The sequence below is a fragment of the Podarcis filfolensis genome (assembly GCF_964270895.1).
Source record: "Podarcis filfolensis genome assembly, chromosome: 7".
Lineage (NCBI taxonomy): Eukaryota > Metazoa > Chordata > Lepidosauria > Squamata > Lacertidae > Podarcis > Podarcis filfolensis.
In genome coordinates, this window is record NC_139603.1 from 34,418,194 (window position 1) to 34,442,502 (window position 24,309).

At 42.1% G+C, this 24,309-nt stretch overlaps 1 protein-coding gene across 2 annotated transcripts in view; it reads right to left on the reverse strand.

Moving 5' to 3' along the window:
• The window catches only part of RIPOR2 (RHO family interacting cell polarization regulator 2), a 101,364-nt gene extending 77,646 nt beyond the window's left edge, over positions 1-23,718 (reverse strand). Inside the window, exon 1 of one of the 2 annotated variants that reach the window (XM_083623715.1) lies at positions 23,406-23,718. In XM_083623715.1, coding sequence (XP_083479841.1) covers positions 23,406-23,490 — 85 coding nt within the window. In that variant the 5' untranslated portion in view covers positions 23,491-23,718. The remainder of the gene's footprint in view (positions 1-23,405) is intronic. The other variant, XM_083623718.1, reaches the window with a different exon arrangement.
• Between the last annotated feature and the right edge of the window lie 591 nt (positions 23,719-24,309).

Below are 24,309 nucleotides of genomic sequence, written 5' to 3' on the forward strand. Positions count from 1 at the left end.
AGTCTAAATATTTATAAAAACAATTTTTTAAAGTTTCAAAAGCACACTTCTGAGAAGACCACATTCTTACCCAGATGGTAAGAAACGTTATAGATGTGAGACCACAACTGAAAATTCTCTATCAGCCTTACAGACAATTCAACTTCTGTTAAAGAGACTTGTGACTGGGCCTCAATGGTTGGAGAGGTTCATATTGGGGCAACACATACACTGGAGCTGTAAACGACTTCAAAAGTAAGAACCAGCAACATGACAGTCTAGAAACCAATATAATTCTTACAGTATTCCAGTTATTCCCAGCAGCGAATATCTGCCTCATGAGTTCTGCATCAACTGAAGCTTCTGAACTGGCTCCAAGGGCAGACACACATAAAGTTCAACGCAGTATTTCAGGGTCTCACATTTTCAGGAACGTGGAAAGCTGGGGCAAAAAGCTGACAGATCATGTCCCCAACCACTTCTTCCACCTAAAAATCTAGATGTTGACTTGGCTCAAGGAGATGAATCTCGCCCAGAACAGGTAATTGTCTAGTTTTAAGACTACCCACCATGAACTACTCCATTTTGTCTGGATTAAGTTTCAAAGCTGCTAATTCCAGCCCTCATGCTGTCATTCAAGGATGACACCACCACATCTGGTACAAAAGAAAAGTAGAAATAGAGATCCCACTCAAAAACTGCAAGTGACCTCTCATGGTGGCTTATATAGATATGATGTCCCACAAGAAAGTTAATACAAGATCTTTACTACAAGTACCAATACATTCTGGAATCTTCAGGAAAGGTAGGAACCATAGAGCCACAGCAAAACACTGCCAACCAAGGATGTCATACGAGTAAGTATCAAAAGCTGGTAAGAAGTCCCAGATAGTCAACAGAATCACTCTTCCTATCTATTTCCTAGTGAAAATAAACAAGGACAACAGCTCAGTGGCAGAGAAGATTTGCTGTATGCAGAAGTTCCCAGGTCCAGCCCTCAGCATCTACAAGTAAGCTTGGTGTGCTAACCCTCACTGCTGGACAAAAAACTAAAACTCCCAGCTTTGTTTTAACTCCCAAAGGCTTTAATGCATCAATCAGACTGGTACATGGGCAAAATATAAGACAAGGTGCAGGCAATACTCAAGAGGTTTAGACTCATGGCTGAGCACATGTTAAGACAACGATGCAACAAGTGATGTTCCCCTGCACCTTCCTTTCAAAAAGCAGAGTTAGCACAACACTTAGTGCAAGCAGGAGAAGTGAATGGGCACTCATTTGAGAGGGTTGGGTCTGCAAGGTTTGTCCACACCCATGTCTCCATGTCCTTGGAAATGGAGGAGGTATCAGTGCAGGCTCAACACCTGATTTCCAGTCACAGTCACCTCCTCAGAAGAAGGCTTCTCACTGACAAGAGGAGAGGTGGTCCTTGTAGTCTTTGCCCCATTCCCACATTTGTACTTGACTTCCAGGTAGTTCTTAGGCAAAATGTTATTTCCCTATACTTGCCAATACTTGCTACACCCAATGTCAGCTTTGTACAGAAACTTCTGAACAATTTCAACAGCAAAGTTTCCTTCCTTTTTCTCAAACCACAAGATAAAGAGGGCACATGGGAACGGAACCCGCGGGGAGGAAAAGCTGACCACAAGCAATGCCCACCCAGCTCAACTTCCACTCTGATAATATGGCCACGGTGCATCACATAAGCAGGAAATAGCTAACATCCAAGGTCACAGCAGAGTTGCTAAAGCAGGATTGCTCCACTTTCAAGGGTATGAGTAGCAAAACCGCTTCTTAAATATATACTGCAAAATACTATTTTGAAATATTGTGAAGTAAAGGGAAATTCAGAAATGGCATGGTCATCCCCACAAATGAAAGTTGAAAACAGGGAAGTGTTCATATTGTGGTTCTTTTCACACCTAGCCCTTCTTTACCTCAAAGAGGTGAGAGGTTTTACCTTTAACTAAGTACAATGATGCAGGAATGTGTTGGTTTGGTGCCCACAAAAGAGAAACTGGTACTGATTTATTGAAGGGAAATAAAGTTCATAGATTTCTGGACAATGAGCCCATTTCCCTTCACATTCTTTGATTTCCTTATTTGTAGTCTCCTCAACCTTGGCACTTTCAGCTCCACACTCTAACCAACCAAGTTACTGACATTTCTACACCTTTAAGGATGGTAATTCAAAAAACAACAACAGGAACACAGCGTCAAACTGGAATTACACCTGTTTAGGTCCATCAGGTCTTTTCTACTGTTTCAATCTTAGCATTAGCCACAAAGCATTAGAAACAAATACTATAGCCTGTTCAAAGAATGGCTGGTCATGCAATCTTCCTTTGAACTTGACCATAAAAACTCTCAAAATGGCTCTCAAGCTGCGGTTGGGGATAGGTGCAAGCTTTGCAAAGAAGGCAGGGGTCACAATTGCGGAGACTCTGACAGAGATCATTTGCTACAGAAGGGAAGCACCCACTGTTCCTCATCTCTCTCCCCAAGTACTTATATGGTGGGCGCAAGTCCAGATAGACACTACAGGGCTTATCACCATTTATCTCCTGAATGCTCTTCCATTCAAACAAGTTGCCACTGCCTGGTTTCTGCCTCTGGCACTACTGCTACTATACTCCCTCAAGGCACAATGGAAGGAAGAAAAACTCTTGGGGACAGGGTTGTAGCCACCTGTGTTGGACATTGTTAGGAGTCATGGACAGCATCTCAAAATGGAACCTATGGGAAGAGCCATAGCTCAGTGACAGAGCATCTGTTTTGAACACAGAGAGTCCCAGATTCATTCCTGGGCATCTCCAGGTAGAGTTGGGAGAGTTCCCTGCCTGAAACCCTGGAGAGCCACTGCCAGTCAGTGTAGACAGTATTGAGCTAGACGGACCTATGATCTGATTCCATACAGGACAGCTTCCTATGTTCCCAGCTCTATAAAGTCATTAACATTCTGTCTGTGGCGGCCATGTTTCAATGACGTGATACTACTGTCTCATCCATTAGGACAGCTGCAAAAGAACCTGCAGTGGCCCAGTCTTTTCCTGGCTTTGCATGACTGATATAATGCAGTAGCAGTAATAGTAACAACAGCAGCAATCCCAAACATACCAACAATTGCTTTCCCCTCCCCTAAACAATATTTACTTAAGTGCTATTATTTCATACTCTTGAAAATTCTCAACCCAGTTCCCTCCAAGGCCTATTAGCAAAGGGATTATTCTCATATTACATGCCTATCAACAACATGTACAGTAAGAAAAATGTGAGCCAGAGATCTTACAGCCTGTTACTTCACAAATAATTAACAAGTTGTTATAGCTGCAGCGCCACAGGATTTCTAAATTGACATGTAACCAGAGCCTGGCTACATTGCAAGGATTTCACAGTGACAGCTAAACTGATTGAGAACATTTTTTCTTAATCATCCTCTCCCCCCTCCCCCACTAAGAATCATGAATCCAACAGTTTGGGTAGCTGTCCAACATCAGCTGTCTGGTATAAGCTGTCAGTCTCATAATTAGGGATGGAGGGGATATATACACATACCAAACAAAATTTGGATGACCAGTCTTGAAGGCAGCTTACAAGGGTTTTCACTGGATTTTGAAAATATTTGAAATAAATTAAATCTAGCATCAAATTGTTTTACTGTAATAACCCTAACTTTAAAAGGAAGCCTGAAGTAGCAGAAGTAGACACAATGTAAGAAATATGGGACAGATACAGTATGAAAACAGTTGAACATTTTGTACCCAACACATGAAATACATAGCATTTTTAAACACTGGAAATGCAGATGTGATTGCAAAGAAGAAATGAAGAAACAAAAAAGTTGAAGCAGACTTTATGAACAGGAAGTTACACTTTTCCATTTCAAAACAGCTGTCATGATGAGAGCTGAAATGAATTCAATGAAATGTTTCACAACAGCATCTCACAACAGGAAAGAGATATTGGGGTTGAGCCAGATGCAGTCAATGAAAATGTCGGCTTGGACCAGCCAGTGAAAAATGCAAACTCCAAAATGGGGGTTAGGTAAGAGTCAAAATGGAACGTTCAGCACGGCAATGCCCTCATCTATGGCGCAACCACATTTGAATTTTTGCATACCATTCTAGTTGCCCCATCTCAAAAAAGATATTGTAGAGGCATATGGTACAGAAAAGGGCAAGTAAAATGATCAGGGAGTTGGAGCACCTTCCCTATTAGAAGAGACTGCAGTTTATATCCCCAAAGAAGAACGTAATAGTGGTTTATAAAAGTGGGCATCATGTGTGGAAATGGCAGACAAAAGAAAATACATATAATCAACTTAGGGAAATGAGTTTACAATCCTAGACACACTTACCTGGAGAACGGCCCAATGGAACTTACTACTGAACAGACAAGCACAGGATTGTGCCATCTCTGCTGCAATTTGTGGCAATGACCACTAGCTTAGATGGTTTTAAAGGGGATTAGACACATTCATAAAGAGCAAGTCTATCAACAGCTATTAATCATGAGCATTTTCCTGGAGGCAGCTGGCTGGTCACAGGTGTGGGAAACAGAATGCTAGACTCGTTGGATCTCTGGGACTCTTACGTTCTTATGCTCATAATTAAATTTTGGAATAATATTGGTTCATGGCATATGGGTGAATTCAAACATACATTTTATCTCTTGATAGTTGCAACAATAAGGGATAACTTCCAGATGTAAAACAACTGCCACAGACCAGAATACCCCAAACAAGTTTTTATATTATTTAAAGGAAAGAGTTTTGAATTAATGCAGTTTATATGTTCGTATGTGATCCATTGAGAAGGCAATCCTATACCCAGTTACCCAACAGTTAAGTCTCATTGTGTTCACTACGACTTAGTTCTGAACAGAAGGATTGAACTTCATGTTAATTAATATCAGGTAGAGCAAGTGAGGAACCTGTGGACCTGTCAGTGGTCAGGGACAACAAGAATTGCAGTCCAGTAACATCTGGAGGGTCTGTTTCACCTACCAATTGTGAACCATGGTCTTTCCATCTAGACTTTACACTAAAGCACAGTTTAGCTTCTATAACCATGGTTTAGTGTGTAATCTGAATTGAATCAGCGAGTCAAAACTGTGGCAAAATTTAATCAAGGTTTTCCAACACACTATCCACTGGCCTAAACTTACCCACTTAGAAAGCAGAGAATCATCAACAAATATACAAGCACATCTGAATCAATGTAACACTTTGTTCATTTTGATAGCTAATGGAAAGAGAGCACAGACACTTATTTTAATTCTGCATGACCTGGAAACACCAAATATGGCTACACCACCAGAATTCTAAGTTTCGTTATGAAAATAGAAAAGGACTGCTTGTAATCTTGCCATAATGGATTTTTTTCTTTAAAAAAAAATACAGATCTTTAATTAGTCCTTTTAAACATTAAGCTCATTTAGAAACTTAAGAGCTACAATTCTCTATCAAACTTGACATGCATGCAATTATGTTCTCAGCGGATAAAAATGTGCCAGCAGGAAGATCCGTTCTCCTAATGCAATGCATCCCTACCACCCAGGAATCTGAAGCTCTCATCAGAATTCATAATCCCCAAACATGAAGCCCATGTTTTCATAGTTTCAGATTTGGAGCTCTTGCGAGGATTTGAATAAAAAAACAGCTACTTCCGAAACATGACATCAAGCTCAGACCATGAATATGTGACATCTGCATTTTCTCTCAGTTGCTCATAGGTTTATATTTCTTATTAAGCCTTAGCTAAGATTAGAGAAAGCTGGCTCATATTTCTAACCTGACTAAATAATGTCCTAGTTGCAATAAGAACCACAGTTCTACATTCCTTTATTATTGTTCCATTGCCATCTTTTTTGCTTTTTGAAGCTAGTGTGGCGTGCAAATCTATGGACTGCACCTTACAAAATGCCTCTTTCATCATAATTCTACAGCTGTTTGTAATAGCAAAGGACCAAATTCTAAACATGAATATAAGTGCCATCTATCTCAACAATATTCAGTGCAAACAACTGGTTGATGAGGTAATGGTTTATTGACTATTCAAATGATTTACTTCCATTCACCAGATTCAGATTGGTACAGTAAGGGTATGTGTGAAGCATAATCTAATTTGGGGGAGGAGACACTGTCTTATCCATATCCTTAATAGGTTTCAAACAAGAACTGGCATGCCTCTTACCCACGTTCTATATCCACAAATTATTCTGAAACTTGTTCAGAATTTATCTTGAACCCTTTTGTATTTCACTAATCTTCTTTTCAGTAAAAGTTAAGACCTTGGTGAGAGCTCATTCATTCATATTTTACATTTCCCCTTTCCTGTCTGATAAATGAATGATACAATGTTGACCCCATTATGTATTTGATTCTGTTGGGGGCTGAGTTTGAATTGCAGGGGATAGAACTGTCGGTATTGTTATATTTATTCTTTTACAGAGCAATAAATGCTACTTAATTAAGGAGCAGAGAATTCTCATATTGTGGAACAGTTGTAGTCTTTGAAATGTTAACCATCAAAAGACTCCACACACCAGAAGTTGTGCTGATCTTCATGGCACTACACCCCTAACACAGCTCCACCATCCTCCATATATAGGATTTTATTACTGGACAGACTAAATATTTAAGTCAGATAACTTTAAAAAAAAAATCTCGTTTCAGAAATTTAAATTTTGCTATTTTTCAGAAATTAGAAAACTTCAGGCTAATGTGTACACATTAGCGGTTTAACACACAGTGCGGTTGTTTCCTTCCATTACGTTCCTAGTCACATTCTTACCTTGCTGTACACACCTGAGAGGGAGCAAGTGTCTCTTCAAGCAATGTGCACTACCTGATTTGTTTCATCACACCCACAACCTCCCCAACTCCTATTCAATGAAGCTGTGGCTGGCACATTTTCTGCCATGCGTGCCTGCACAATGGCTGTTTGAAGTGGCCCCCACCTCAGCTTAACTGGGGCTTATGTTTTCAAATCGCATGGAAGCTGGCTGGGAAAATGCATCAAAAAGGGGTATTGATCAAAAAATGGCAGGATCTCTACAGATTGTGCCTAACACCATGTGAACTCAGTTTCAAACACCAGTGGTGGGAGCACACTGGAGACGTTGTAGACAGTAATGTGTACATAGCCTAAAACAACGTTGTCAGTGTAAAGTGTTATTCTTCCCACAAACTATTCTTGTCATTGCATGGCTAGCTGTAACTCATTGGATACTGCTTATGATGTCACCAACAATCAGTAGGCCAACATCCATGTCCAGGGTCTGCTATTTTTAAAGGAAGGGGGGGAAAGGCTATCTCCATTGATTGTATGTCTTGATTTCACTTCTGACTACACCTCTAATTATCCCCATAACCGGAACCATTTTAAAGCTACCTCCACAGACCCTAATTCACAGGAGGCTTAAGAACTGGCTACCTGCCAGTCTTAGGCATCTAAGCTGCCCATGACAACTCCTGGTTTGAGTTGCAGCCAACTGGTTTGGTTTAACCCTGACCAGCTATTTTTCCCACAGAGATCCATTTGTACTGAGACATTTCTTCATTCAAATGATGGAGCATTAGAACATTTGCTGTACAACTTTCATCTAACCACTCCTGGCGACAAAAGGTATACACATATAAGAAGAGAAGTCACCTTATGATGTTCCGACAAAGAAGAATAGAATAGAATGTATGCCATTTGTGTTCCCATACTTCTGAAATGCACTTTACTGTAGAATAAAGCAAGGTTCTTTCTTTGTCTTCTTTTATAGTAAAAACAACCTTTTTCTCCATGGTGTCAAGGCAATGTTTTGAGTGGGGCTGAGATTACTTTTAAAGGGGTGATTGAGGGTGGCAAAATGTCTTGGAAAGAAGGTCCTTAACTCTTTCCCACCCACTGCTTCCTTGCTCAGGTTGCCGCCTAGCTTTCAACTGCATGCTTATGCTTTTCTTATAATGCTCCATTTTATTAGCTTAAAGTAACTAATAATATTTTTTCTATTAAGGAGCAATAACATGCCCATCATATAAATGATAAAAATAACTTTGATTTCTTTTACATAGCCTTGTAAAACCTTTTTTTAAAAAAACCAAACCATCTCATTGTCTCCAAAATAAGGCTTTTAGAGCTACAACAATATCCCCCCCCCCCGATAGTTTGAATGGTGCCAGACGTGGATCTTGAACAAGCCCCCCTGGAATTTAGCTTTCAGTTCTACAAATGCAAAGCCATGACTTCATACTCCCAAAGAGATAATCAGAATGTTGTGTTGCTCACCAGATGAAATGTTCCTGACCAATGCTACAGCTCTATGGAAACTTTTCTGGAAGTTAAGGTCCACTAAAATTATGAGACTTGCTTCTGAGCAGCTATGCACTGCACTGTGAGATCTAAATGCCTGTCTACTCTGCATTTTCGAAGCCCAAATATTTTCTTTTAGCAGACTATCCAGTTGTTGCTATTCTTCATTCCTGAAGCAGCTACATTTCAGCAAGGAAATGTGTATACATACCCTGAAATGTTCAGTATGTATTCCCGTTACTATATTAGAAGTGGGGCTCCACAACAAAATGTTGCAGTGCATCCTTGGTGTGCATGTGTTACCTGAGCCTGTGGCTGAGGGGGCTGTTGCCTCAGGATTGTGGAGGAGGTTCTCCCTCTGTACAGGAGCAGTGACACCCAGCAGTTCCCTCCTGTATGTGATAAGTGTGCCTTCTCAATGGGTTGCTCAAAATTTGTTTTCATTAAGAGAACCACAAGTCCCCTCACTATCCACTTCGCCAGCTCTCTTCCCATCTTCTCTGACACTCATCCAATCTTCTTTCTCCACTCTGCTCTTGCCTCCCACTTTCTAGCATGTCATCTAAATCGGGGCTTGTGGGCAAGCTCTTTCTTTGCTAGGCATGAATGGAAACAAATGCTTGTTCTTGGTTATAGTTCATCATCACAAAGCAGTGCCACCACCCATAACTCAGATGGCAGCTCCAGAAGGATACCATGGTTGATGGTATCAAAAGCTGCTGAGAGGTCAATGAGAATTAACAAGCATGCATTTCCCCTATCTCTCTCCCAGCAGAGGTCATTATACAGGGTGTCCAAAAGGGCTCCATGTAGAGAGGAAGGGTGCTAAAGGGTGATTGTGTCAATGGCCCAAGCCATTTGGATGTTCCAGAGGTTGGCCAGGGCTTTGACAAGAGTGCCAGTCATATTAGCTGGAAAATTCATGAAAGCCATCTGGAAACCCATTGGATCCCTCAGCCTCTGAGATTAGACCATCCTAATAGATTCCCCACCTCTGCAGAGGGGGGAAATGTGCTGAAAGCTTTGGCTTAGCTCAGTGTGGTGTGGTGTGGCAGCAAAAAGGATCTGGTAGGAGCAAGCTCTTATCTCGGAGCCTTCACATGGTTCTGCTAAGCCATAGTTTGGCACAATGTGAACATGTAAACCAGGCTTATATAGCTACTTCCACTAAAAAGGATCTCCACACACCTAGTTTAGCATTCCTTGTCCATGGAAGCAGTTATGTGTGGTCTTATTCTCCTTTAACACCACACTATTCACATTAGCTAAAACAAACACATCAAATGCATAAATTAGCTTCAAGAGTTTATTTTCCTCTCTGGCTGAAAGTGCAAAGGCCCACCATAAATGGATTAGTGAATGTATGGCCTTGCACTCCCCCCCCAATATCTTAAGATAAAACAGTACATTGGGTAAGCATGTTGTATTATATATGTGCTTTCTTATATGTTTGATTTAATATTCTCTTCCATTTCCCTTCTTTCAGATTATTCATGAGATTTGCCTTAGGCTACTCAAAAGCAATAGCCTAAACCCCCATCAGTGTAAAAATGTTGGGTTCTGCACCTAAGAAAACTAGTCACTAAAAGGACAATGGTAGAGTTGGAAAGGTGTTTTGTCACATAAGAAAGGGGACTATAAGCCAAACTAGAAATTCCTATCGATCTGGATATAAATAAATGAGCTCCAAGAAGGTTGACAGCTATCCTAAGTGAAGTTTCACTGTGAAAGAACCAGAAATTTTGGGGGGAGGGATTGAAATATACATTATACCTACTTAAAAAAATTAAATGAAACCTAAACTTATTTTACACCTTTAATAAACATAAAAGGGAGCATTTCTAATTTAGGATATAAAATTGTCCTTTTGGTATATAAACGAAAACTATAGATGCCTAGTTTTGTATCAACAAAAGTATGAATATATCCCGACAATACATCTTTCTTCTGTGGGTACAGTGGTACCTCGGGTTACATATGCTTCAGGTTACATACACTTCAGGTTACAGACTCCACTAATCCAGAAATAGTACCTCGGGTTAAGAACTTTTCTTCAGGATAAGAACAGAAATCGGGCTCCGGCGGTGCGGCGGCAGCAGGAGGCCCCATTAGCTAAAGTGATGCTTTAGGTTAAGAACAGTTTCAGGTTAAGAACGGACCTCTGGAACGAATTAAGTACTTAATAATAAATAATAATAATAATAAATTTTATTTACCGGTATATCCCGCCCTCCCCAGCCGAAGCTGGGCTCAAGGCGGCTAACAACAATCAAAATAATCCAACATTCTAAACAAAAAAAAATTTCCTTCCAGTAGCACCTTAAAGACCAACTAAGTTAGTTCTTGGTATGAGCTTTCGTGTGCATGCACACTTCTTCAGATACACTGAAACAGAAGTTGCCAGATCCTTCTGGCAACTTCTGTTTCAGTGTATCTGAAGAAGTGTGCATGCACACGAAAGCTCATACCAAGAACTAACTTAGTTGGTCTTTAAGGTGCTACTGGAAGGAAATTTTTTTTTTTTTTTTTGACTATGGCAGACCAACACGGCTACCTATCTGCAACATTCTAAAAACATTCATTATAAAATTAATTAAAATCAAATTAAAATCAAATTGATGGCAACCATTAAGCAAAATTCTGTGCAGATTGCCAGAGGAGGGGGTCAGGCTGCGCCCTGACCAAAGGCCTGGTGGAACAGCTCTGTCTTGCAGGCCCTGCGGAAAGATGTCAGGTCCCGCAGGGCCCTAGTCTCTTGTGACAGAGCGTTCCACCAGATTGGAGCTGCGGCCGAGAAAGCCCTGGCTCTAGTTGAGGCTTAACCCGAGGTACCACTGTATTTGTTAGACCTCAATTCTCACCCAACATTTCAGATTTTTCCTCTTAAGCTTTGGCATACACAACAGTTCTTTTGCAGTTTCTGCTCTAACACCTTCTGATATTTTTATTCTCCAGCAAGGCTGGGCAATAAGCTGCTTAAAAAAACGACAACCCACAGAAGGGTATCTGTGCCAATGAGGAGTAGGTGATAGGTTTGACCAGAAGGGAGGACCAAAGCCAGAATGACAGCAGAAGCAGAATATTTGGCTTGACTGGTCTTTGGAAGAAGACAAGCAGCAATTCATGCTCTTCTTATGAAAATGGCCACATCCTCTAGGTGGAGAAATCAATCTTCATTCTGACAGTTGCATATGTTACAATTACCATTCTCTATTGTTTTGACTGATTAAAAAAAAACTTTAACAGCATCTCAATCATTCTAAAAACAGTTTGCTTTTCATAGACACTTTTCCCAGTTTCCCCCAATATTTTTCCACTGGAAAACATGTTATAAAGTAGTTGGAAATAAACAAGGAGGCAAAGTTCACCTGTTTCTTTTTTTACCCTTCCCCTGTCCTGGCTACCACATCTCTACTGATAAGTATGCTGGCTCATCTATAACAATCTGTCAGGTCTATGACCTATGTAATAGCTAGTAAACATAAATAAGAAGCCAGACCACAAAGAATATAAAATCTTAAAATTAAATAGCAGACGCGTGCTAGCTTTTTCTCCTCTCAATAAAACCTTCTGGAGATGAAAGAAGATGACATGTCCTAAATTATATCAGTGAAGAACAAAGGCAGCAGACACAGATGCTACACCACAGCAACTTTTGTTTCCTTCAGGCATTTGAAGCTCCTAGGCTTCCAAGCAGATGCTGTTTATAGCACAGCTGAAAATTGCTGAAAGTTTATATGAATGGAAGCTGAGATGCCAAACCACCAACTTGGAATGTGAAACATTTCCCACCACTGGGGAAAGCAGTCACCCTGTCAACCTCAGTTACTTATTGCACCATATATGTACTCCAGGAAAAGGCAAATGAATCCCAACTCAACAGGTTTCTTCAGAAATTTAGGAAATCTATAGCAAACTCCCAATTGATCAGGCTAACTGATGTACATACTACATCCACGATCACAGGCACCATGTCTCCTAATACCATTTGCTGATGAGAAACAAAGGAAATGCCTATTGCCATCATGTACTGCCTGAGGGTTTCCCATAGGCAGCTGGTTGCCCATTGCAGAAAACACGATGCTGGATTACTGATAGACCTCTGATCTGATCCATCACAACGTTCATGCAAGCCACTGAACTGAAACTGTTCTTTCTGCATAGCCCAGCCACTTCACCAACATAACTTCACCTTAGGCTCTGTTTCTTGGTCACATTAAATTGTAACAGGACCTAGGAATTTTCATACAGTTGCCTCTGTTGCCATTTTGCTGTATATTTTTGGAACAAACACATAATGAGTGCAAATGAAACCTGACTCAACACTGGCCTTTCTCCCATTCACAAAGTTTTACTATCATTTCAAGAACAAAGCGCTGTCTTCAGTAGCTTGTAAACCTTATATATCTACAGATTCTTCAAGGCATATAGATGTTCAGCAATGAAACAACTGCTTTAGTGATCTTTATTCACATCCATGGCTCATATTTTATTGGAATTCCCCTATTGCTTTCATCTGTCACAGCAAAAAAGAGATCTTGCAGCAGAATGCAGGATTGCCTCAAACCAAGTGGGATGGCAGAGAAATTTTGCATAGCACAGTAGCCATTTTCTTTCAAGACAAAAGTTTTGGAAAGTGTTCCAAAAACTATGGAAAGAGGTACATAAGCGAACAGGTAGAAATGGCAGAATATTATTCTTTATCCATTTTATTTATATACCACCCTTCCTATCAATGGAGCCAAGGGCAGTGAACAATGTAAATAACAGCACTTGTACACAATGATTAGAAAACTAAAATAACAAAACGTGATACAGCAGCACAACAAAACTGCTAAGACCCAGAGGAAAAAATATGTCTCAAAAGCCCAAACGAACAAAAATGTTTTCAGTTGACATCTAAAACATGACAACATAGGGGATGATCACACAGGAAATTCCACAGTTGAGGTGCTTGCTGCCACCAAGAAGCACCCATCTCAAGTCATCACACACCACGGGTCATGCCCATTGCCAGGATCTTAAGCAGGATCTCCTTGGCTGATCTCAAAGCATTGATCTATTGGTATTGGAGGAGGCTGTCAATTAAGCACATGGGTTCTGGACCAATTATAGGGCATTGTACACTTGTATCAATGGTTCGAAGTGGACCCAGTAACTCACAGACAGAGAGTGCAGTGTTTTAAGAATTGGGGTTATATGATCCCGCCTAGCTGCCTGCAACAAGTAACCAATGGGAAAAGTTTGATTCAAATCTTTCTCACCTAGGTCTCAGTAATACACACCAGTTTACAGGTAGCTCTTTCATCAGCAGTCATGCTGCAACAGAGTGTTGTTTTGTTGTAGACTGACCTGGTGTTCACTAACAGCACCATCAGGTGGGAGGGTAGGTTGGCCTGACTACCCAAGGCTTGCTGGTTGGGGAAAGACAGAGTTTCCAGTGTCTTGTAGTGCTACTCCTGAGATGACTAAATATAAAATCCTTGGCCATTGGCCATGCTGGCTAGGCCTGATGGAAACTGTACCCAAAACATCTGGAGGGCTACAGATTCCCTATCCCTGATCTAGAACTTCAGTGCTGCTTGAAGTGTGGTTACTGCTGGTGAAGTTCCTGTGTCATCCTTAACAAAGCAAGCAGGGAACGTCTTGCAGTACCACCTCTTAAACGAAAGCACATTGCAGCCTGATGCTATTGTATTTCAGGAGTATAGAGTTGCATTACTGTAGATCACTGGCACAGTGGTGGCCAAAAGGCATTTACAGCAACATGAAACTGAATCATTGCGAGTCCTGTCTTGGTCCACCTCTCCATGCATCTTCTCTGCCTACATTTCAAGGCTGTGTGTGGTGCGAACATTGTGGGGGGCCAGCTCAGTGCCACTAGCACGTCCTGCTGTAATGGGAAAAGGTTTTTGGATGCTACTGCAGCAATCATTGTGTTGGGATTTTTGCTATGCACTGAAAATTCTACCTCAGGACACCCTCATGAAACTGGGAGCCCTGCTGTAGTGCAATCACAGTCGTTCTCTGTGCCAGACAGACTTATTTTCTTTTTTTGCTGGACTCAGGGCATAGCAAATGTTTTATCGCTGCATGACAGGGGAGCAGTGACTATGTTCCCACTATATTCCACTACATCAATCACCTTTTCCTCCCATTGTGTAGCCCTTATTCTTTGCTTCTCACTTTTGGCATGCCATGTCAGATACAAAAGAACTCATTTCTGGAGCCTAGTCACACTGCCACTTAGTGGACAGTGTAGATTAAAAAATATTAAAGCTTCCTTCTTCCTCTGCCCTAGTTTATTTTTCTTCATGGCACACACACACACACACACACACACACACACACACTTGTTGAATCTAACAAATAGAACCAACACATTATTACAAAAGCACCATCTAAATAGATGTCATCATCACAATAACACCCTGGTGTGCAAGTTCATTTGCAATGGGAAGGAACTCAGCCTCTATCTGCAGGGAGCTCTAAAGCGTGTCCACTGCCTGGCTCACGAACCACAGTAGTGCTAACAGCAGTTTTCTTTGTTCAATTAGTTTTGTGTGTGTGCTGGTGCAGTCACTTCATGGGGCCGTTCTGCTATCACCATGTGTTCCTTGGTTCCACATGTGCATGTCTAATGTACAAACACTGTTAGTGTGCACCACCATGAATGATACCACATATGCTATAGGGGTGTCTGCTGGTGTTGGTATCTTTTTTCCTGCTTAAAATGCTATCGTTTTACTGATCATTTTATTGCAGGAAGTACATAGGATCCTAACTACATTATGCTGCTTTTTGGCATAGCAGGGCGTCAGGAATGCCCCTTAAGCCTTTGGCATTAAACAGACCTCAATGGTTTTGGGTTTTAAATTGCCCTTGTTCTTTGCCTTCTGAAATATCTGAACTTAATACTTCGGAAGATTTGCTACATGTATATATAGCCGTCCTTGAATATAGATGTTTTGGCATCTACTGTATAACGGAGGCACCACATCAAAGCTTGTGCCATCACTTTTTTCCTGTTCTGAATGTAATCTACTTAACTAGGTCAAATATATATGGCAGAAAAATATGTCACCCATTTTACAGAAGAGTGAGCTAGCCACTGGAGATTTCAGCAAAAGAGCAAATGTCACGCTATCCAGTTGACTGGGTGGAGAATGCACTGAGTCAATTTACATACTGCTGTTTTTGTTTGTTTCTAAAAGATATTAAAATAGATCAGCAATGCACTTTTTCACCGTGGGTGAACTAAATTAAAAGCACCAGCCTAGAATTTAAGTGACAGCTGTGTAAACCCAGCAGTTCTCCATAATTAGATTCTTTAGTGACCTGAATTCTATATGATCTGAATATAGCACAGGGGCTGCCTGTGACATGCAAATGCTGTAAAAATATATCATAATGATATTTCCTGTACCATTTATAAAACCGAGCTTATGTGTAACATGATAAAACATTAATAGAAGTGATTTAAAATGAAGAATGATTATCTGAATTTTAAATGCCAAAATTTATCACTACAGATGGTTCCTCTACAGTTTCACTCAATCTCATCTGCAACTGAGCCATTCACTAATTTAAGCCTCCTAGACCCAACTTCAAACAATATTATATCTCTGGTTAATTTTCTTTTTGTTGGATGCTGACATTTAATGTTCTATTTGGTTCTCTGGTACATTAACTTTGATTGTGTTAGAAGAGCATTTCGGTCATCATGTCTCTGCTGTGTACCACAATTTGTATAAAATCCTACAATTCTAATGAATTCATAAAAGAAAGAAAGAAAAAAGAAAAAACATTTTTTCTAGCATAGGAAGCTGCACGATGCCAGCTTAGACTGTGGTCTGATTTTGCACATAATGCTAAGCTATGGATTCTTCAGACTAACTATGGTTTGTTTGAATGTGAAAATCCAGCCCACCAGAGTAACAATACCAACAAACTATGATGTGGTTTGTTGCTGGCTTATGAAACATGACTTGCTTTAACCATGGTTTGGCAGTATGTCTGAGCCCAACAGCTTTGCTTAACCATGGTTTGTTTGTCCACCCCACAACAGGCACCTATCAAGCTACAGAGACATATAGCAAGAGGATTGTGAAAACAAATCAAGATTTGAATAAACAAGTCATGCTTGCTCATCTGTCAGATGACTCACAGTTTGTGAAGCAAACCATGGTTGCAACAAATCATGGATTAGCATAATATGTTAATATAAATTAACATATCTCTAACATATATATGAAGTAAATAAATAAAGCATGGCAATCCAAGACCCATACCAGCAGGATACCATGATCAGGGATACTGGAAGTCACAAAACATGTGGCAGAACCAACAGAGACAAGCTCTTCCTGTCCACCTCCTGGTATAAGCATCTTTAACAGAGCAAACAATGCTATCTCTGCCCTGTTAAAAGACTTGTGCGGGCTCTATACTAGCACATAAGTTCATTCAGGCACCTCCTCAGACTTGAAAGAGCTGGGAAAAGCACAGCCCTTTTCCTAGTACAGTGGTACCTCGGGTTACATACGCTTCAGGTTACAGACTCCGCTAACCCAGAAATATTACCTCGGGTTAAGAACTTTGCTTCAGGATGAGAACAGAAATTGTGCAGCGGCAGCAGGAGGCCCCATTAGCTAAAGTGGTGCTTTAAGTTAAGAACAGTTTCAGGTTAAGAATGGACCTCCAGAATGAATTAAGCTCTTAACCCGAGGTACCACTGTACTTTAAGGCCATACAGTTGCAACAGATCAGCATTTGGACCCCATTACAGCTGGCTCTCCTTCCCCAGCCTATCAAGGCTGCAAGAGAGAGCAGAGGTAGTATGTCTCCTGAAAGAGACAGACAAGTATTCTAGCACAATCAAACCCTTGCAGAGGGTTCTATCCAATGTAGCCCTATGCAACTGTTCCATCAGCACACAAGGATTTCTGCTTGTGCAATGAGCCCTGCTTTCTCTCTCCTTCCCCTAAACCTGATCTGGGGGTTCCCTCAACCCTCTAGTGAAGGTGTGCAGAAGGAGACCCAGAAATGTGTTGTTGCACAAGAGGAAATTCCTGAACGGATGGAGCGTGGTAGTTGAATACTGCCCATACTTTCCAGTTTATTTTAAATAATGGAATCTCTCCCCACCACTCCCCATCCTCCCTGCCTTACTGCTGCAACACTATAGCCTAAAAGCACGATGCGGTCCTGGAGGTTCTGCTGAATATGATTAGAAGGGACCGGTTGGTTAAAGGTATACAGGTCGGAGCCAAACAGTACAAATTGAGAGCATTTGCAGATGATTTAGTATTAACGTTACAGGAGCCAGAATCTAGTACTAAAAGGGTTTTAGAACTAATTCAAGAATTTGGTCAAGTGGCAGGATTTAAACAGAACAAGTCAAAAACTAAGGTTTTAGAGAAAAATTTAACACCGATTGAAAGAGAGAGGTTTCAGAATGAGACAGGTTTGAATGTGGTCAAGAAAGTGAAATACTTGGGGATTAACATGACAGCAAAAAATGGGAACTTATTTAAAGATAATTATGAAAAATGTTGGATGGAAGTGAAAAAAGATTTAGAAATTTGGTCAAATTTGAAGCTTTCCTTGTTGGGTCGAATTGCAGTTATAAAGATGAATATATTGCCTAGAATGTTGTTTTTGTTTTTAAAAGCACGATGGGATGATTTATTTGGAAGGTATTCGTATATCTTCATTCGCAACTGTAGCTGGGGAGTTGTGTGAGTTGAAACAAAGTAAAGGCAATTTGGAAGAGAAGAACAAGAAAGCAGGAAGGCTAGCTGGTTTTCCAGTCATTTAAATGCACCAGGGAACAAAATGCAAGTACTGTACATGAGGAAAGTGAAGCTTGTAGTAAGACTCAAAAAGGAAATGACTGATAATTTAGGTGTGTTGCAACATTTAGCTACACACCAAGTTCTCCCCATATTGCATACTAAATATCACTTCAGGGAAGCCAACACCATATTGCAGGAATATATGAGAAATTCTTATTGAGCTGCTACTCTTGTCAATGAGTTTCCCTTTAGCTACACGGCATATTCATCCTGTTAGCTACCCAAAAAGCTGTTAGTCTGTGCTGTCATAGCAACCACCCTATGCACTACATTGGGTTCAAGAGAATCTAAAGTAACAAAGCCTATTCAACGGAGGCTGAATGCAATGTGAGCAGCCTTGTCAGAGGAAGGAATGCTTCCAGGGAAAAAGAGAGTGATAATGGCAGAATCTGCAAAGTCAAATGCACACTTTAAAAGGAGCCCAACAGAAATTATGACTCGCCAAACTGACCACAGTCCATCCAGCCCTGCAATTTGGCCTGCCATTTCATAGTCCTAGGCAGAAAGTCCATTGTGACTTGCCATACATTGCTAATGGGCTGCATTTGGCTTGATGGGGCAAAGGAAGATGATATACAGACCCATTTTAAAGTCTCCATTTTGTTTATTCGGAAATAGTTAAAAGGGGAGAGCCTGAACAACAATGAACAGTCAATGTGCATTATTTTAGAAGTTGATGACAACTCATATAGGTCTAAAGGATCTAACTCATCAACAAAAACTGCGCCTGTCCAGGCTCTTGCTGCAATATGAAAATTTGCAACTCCCAGCTCGAGTTCTGCTAAAGGCGATAATGCTCAAATCAGATTGGTGCATAAGGCATAGTACAGGTTACAAGGTTCAGCAGGTACACAACTAACAAATACATTGATCCAACAAGCAACATGCCCCCTGCAGCTTCATTTTAAAGTAGGGGGCAGACACAGCTATTTGCGCAGCAAGCATCCTGAGTCCTGGGACTGGGCAATCAAATGGGCACTCCTCTGAGCAGCTATGCAAGGCTTGTTCATGTTGCCGCTGCTGGCATTGGAGATGGGGTGGATCAGACTCCCCCCCCCCGATGCCCAATCAAGCTCCTCCATCATGCTAGGAACCTCCCCTGGGTCCTCTGACTGCAATTCTCCAAGCTCCTCCCTTTCCTCCTTGGCATCTGACCATCCCCACAGGGCTCATGACAACGCAGATGAAATTTGATGGTTGGAGAGTTCATCTGTGAGCTTGGTCCATCCTAAGTAGCTTCTATATTAAAATAAGTTTAAAAGGGCACATAGGGAAAGCTGCTATATACCAGGCCAGGTTTTTACTGTCTGTTCTGCTTGGCATCAGATTCTTCAAACTTTCAGGCTTGGACCTTTCCCCATCAACTGATACCTGACATTTTCAGCTGGAGGCACCAGGGACTGAACCTGCAACTTAACTGCATTCAAAGCATGTGCTGTGGTCCCTCCCCAGCCTACATTTGTCACAAGAACACAAGAAACACAAGCAATTACAGGGAACCCAAAGCACATTTGCATTCTTCTTAGAAGTCTTCTATTACAGGTTTGTCTGACGTTTCTGGGTTACATGTTTGGAAATCAATGAAATTGCAGCCAGCGCTGTGGTTCCAAACAATTGAGGCTTTCTTTATAAAGCAGCCAATCCACACCCATCCACCCACCTCGCTGCCCTTCCATCTCAAGGTTTGCAAGACCCCAAAGTCTTTTCAGCATCACATTTAACCGTGGATAAGTAGGTTAATGCTGGTTCTTGCAATTATTGTATATTTCACAGTATCAACTCAAATGATTGCCTCAGGCTTAAGCCAGGCTGTCATGGCAAATAACCTGCTTTCGCCCATCAGCTACTGCTTCATTTACAGTTTTTCACTTGTTGTGTGCATTAACCAGCTTCTCAAATCAAAGGTGCTGATGTACCTCTCCACAAATCTTGTTCCAATATTGAAGAAAACAACAAAAACAAAAACATTTGGCTTGTTCTCTTCATCAGGGTTTAAGACTGTCATGCAGCATACAAACTGATCTAAAGTAGCCATCCTTTGATATAAAAAACATTACAGCCTAAGTCACTGTCCCCTTGCCAGAGGGGCAGGAAGGATGACAGGTTATCCATTTATTAAACATGCACATAGCTGCCTGTCTAAAGAGTTTGAAGAACCTGTGTATCTTCATCAAGTTAAGGCAAAAGGAGGGGGGGAATTGTGCCTTGAATAATAGTTTTGTGCTGAAGCACTGCTACTGACTTCACTGGGATGTGGGTCACTCATTTTCAGCTCATCCCTACCCAACTTGGTAATACATTTTACAGGGCTTTTGCCATGACTTGAGGCTTGATCCAGTCACCCTTCACAACCTCCCCATCACCTCTATGCATGCATGAGAATTTTATGCCACCAGCCCTTCTCTCAGCAGCCCTAAGAGAAGGGTAGCTGGCTGCACATACATACATACATACATATTATCCATTTGGATAAGCAATGATCTGCACCAGACCAGCACAGGCCACCTGTGTATTGTGGGTACCCACTGATAAAAGTGGGCCTGGTGCAGAATGCCCTTCTATCTAAAATTGGGCTGTGGAACCTGTTGCCCTGCAGGTGTTGTTGGACTATAACTCCTATCACCTCCCCATACAGTTGTCCATAAGGGTTGGGGCTGATGGGATTTAGAGTCCAGCAACATCTGAAGGGCCACACTTTCCTCTTCTGCTTCACAGCTTCCCATTTCCTATTTTGCAAGGAAATAAGAAAATAAGGAAGCATGCATCTTCCAGCATCTTCTCATCTCTTGAGAGCATCAACCATGATGTGGCATGTTTTACACTGCTGCTAAACTTGGTTAGCAAACTGAATTTGAAGCTAATTGTATTAGTTTTCCCCAGTGAAGGATGTGTGGGGGAGAGGAGAGGAGCCCTGGTTTAAGAGATCAGTGATCAGTGTGATGTGACATTTGCACCAGGCCTGGAAATATATTTTGTTAGCAAAGAGAGAAAAAAAACTCCACTGAATTGAAGTATCAGTGCAGTGCTAAAAGCAGAGAGGTCTTCACCTTTTGGTGAAGTGTAGCAGCGCTGTTGCTACTGTTATTTTGCTTTCTGATGGAAACTTCAAGTGCCATCAGCAGACTTTGGCAGTGGGTTTGGTGGGGAAAGAGCACTGCAAGCATTAGGAGTAAGCCAGAGGAACACCAAGGGGCTTACTTCTGAGTAAGCATGCATAGAATCAGCCTTGCTATGATCCAAGCAAGAACCACAGGTTTCCATTTCCTCCTACTTTTGATAGGAATATAGGAAACTGCCTTATATGGAGTGAGACCAATGGTCCATCTAGATCAGTATTGATAACACTGACTCTCCAGGGTTTCAGGCAAGAGTATCTCCCAACCCTATCTGCATGCAAAGCAGATGCTCTGTCAATGAGCTACAGTCCTCCCCAAACTTTTTTGACCACAAAAATCCAGGGGGCCTGTATTATATGAGGGTTGCAATTAAATTCTATGCAGAGTTAGCCAAACCTACTGTAATTCTCCATAGGACTAAGGTGGTGGCTTGTTTCCATTGGAATATAAATTATTGGCCTCAGAGAGCCCGATCTGCAAAATGGGTACATGTTTCCATGCTTGATTCCTTAATAATATGTAGCATATATTTGTGTTTGTGCATGTGACTTAACCTGCACACTACAGCTGTAGTCAGCTAGTTGTCATATGCCCCTTTCCTTGCGCTTGTGTCCCAACTGAAGTCTGAACTGTGTAAGGATTATCTGTGTTACCTAAGCATTATGGATGGATGGATGGATTTGGTAGCAGGGACTTTCTAAGCACATCAAATGCCATACACCTCAACATAGCTTTCTCTGTAAGCTCCACACTCAGGCACATGGGCTCTACCCCTTTACTGCTCACCTGTGTTTTGGGTGCATGGCTTTTAAATGGGTTCCATGCTGTGGAACCTCAACCTGGATAAGTTCTTGACAAGCAAAAGAACACTCTGCTAGAGAATCCTAACTAGTCTTTGAAATATCACACAAGGCTTGCAAAAGCATGAATCCAGCAACTTATTTACTAGAATTACAGCCTAACAGTCCAGGCCTAATCATCAGGGGCAGCCCGACCTGTTTCACTGCCTAAGGTGAAAGGGAAAGGTGTAGCTGGGGTTGTGTGCCTTAGGTTTTTTGCATGGCTTCCAGGTTCAGGTGGCACCCATGAGGAGAAGTGGTGGCAGCAGCAAGATTTCACAAGAGCTTGCCAGAACCTTCCGCTGCGCCTTCTCCTTGCTTCTCTGGAGCCAGATGGGGTGGCAGTGGGTGGGGGCGCCCATGGTGGCACTGCCCCAGTGAGGTTCTGCCACCTCCGGCAGCTGTTTCAACGTGCCTCATGGGTGGGCCAGCCCTGCTAATCATTCATCGGTTTAGACTACTTAAGCACATTGAAATCATCTGAAAATGTTTCCCTGATTCGATTGTCTTCCTTGTAAAGTTAGTGAGGGGCAGGGAATTGGCATTTAATTAATAGATATTCAATTAATTGTGTGACTACTCAGCATGTTCTTCCATGCTGTAAAGAAGCTGAGCCACTTCATCAAGTTAGCTAATGGAATTAAATTCCATTGTGCAGACAAAAAGGCAGTCAGTAATGGGGGTTGATCAGGGAGGATGTGCTATGAAACTAATGAAGTTGAAGTTTCAGGACCCATAATCCTGGAAGGGGCCCAGTCACAAGTGACTTCAGCCCACATTGCTTTTAAAAAATTGCTTTAAAAAGTGCATTGTGCATGCATATAGCATTTCCCTAATTTTCATCCCCCCTTTCACGGAATCACAGAATAGTTCAAACGGACCACAAGGATCATCCGGTTCAAATATTTCACCCCACATGGGATTTGAACCCATGATCATGATCCTGAGATTAAGAGTCTCATGCTCTACCAACCGAGCTATACTGTAACTCAAAAACTATAAGGCGTTGGAAACTTTCGTTCACGCCAGTGACTTTGACATGTGAGATAATCCAGTACTGTATAGCAATTTAAAGATGTACAGTAGTAGCTATTTAAAATAAAATAAAATAAAATAAAATAAAATAAAATAAAATAAAATAAAATAAAATAAAATAAAATAGTGGTGATCTTCCTGGAGCAAACCCCCTGAAGAAGATAACAGTGGTTTACAGGTCTCTGGTAGAGAGGGAGGCAGAGAGAGGAAAGGCAGCAGAAGAGGAAGGAGCAAGCCAAGCCCAATCCAAAGCGCCCGCCTCGCAGGCGCACTTACTCCTGAAAGGCCCCCGCTTGGTCCTGCGCCTCCAAGGCCGGTTCCTCAGCAGGCAGCGGCAGTTCAGGCGCGGAGGGAGCTCCATGGTCACCAGAGGCTGCAGCTCGAAGCGGCGGCGGCGGTTTCCAAAGCGGCGCGCGAAGCGCTGCGTAAATCCACGCGCCCAGGGGACGCGGGCCCAGCGGGAAGCGAGGACACCCAGTTTCCTCTCTGGCCGGTGGGGCGTGGGGCCCACCACCAGCAGCAGCGGCAGCTCTGGGGAAGCCCGGCGACGCGGGACAGGCGGCTGTGCTGCTGGGCTCCGCGCGGTCGCCCGCCGCCTCCCCCTCCTCCCGCGCCATGTTTTATGCATGAGGGCGAGAGGCGCGTAATTTCATCCAGCCCGGAGGCTCGGCGTGTGGGCGCGAGGGCAGGTTCTAGGTTACCTGCCGTGGCGGGGAGAGGCGCGCGCCCGCCCCGCTCACCTGGCGCGCGCCTCTCCGAAGCCAAGCTCCTGGGAATGGGGGCTCTTTTTCCTCAGAAGGGTCTCTTGGAGAAGGGCGCGCAGCTCCACTGTGCATGCAGACTTTTTGCACCAGACACAGGAAAGAAAACCTCTCTCTCTCACGCACGCACACATATTTGTGCCTTGTGATGTTATAGTTACTGAGGGATGGACTGGGGGCTGAAATCTTTCTTCAATAAATAAATATTTATTTTAAAACGAAGAAGAAATGGAAGGGCTGCTTCCACATGTGAAGCGAGATTATTGTAGTATTGGTGCTTCTCGTGCATGCCACTTCGCGCTTGTAATGTTTCTGGGCCCAATAACAAGCACCAACAAACCTTTGGCCAACACCCGATTTGCAGTATCTCGACAACCCTTTTTTGTAAACTGAGCCCCCGTCGCCCCCTCTGTCTGGAA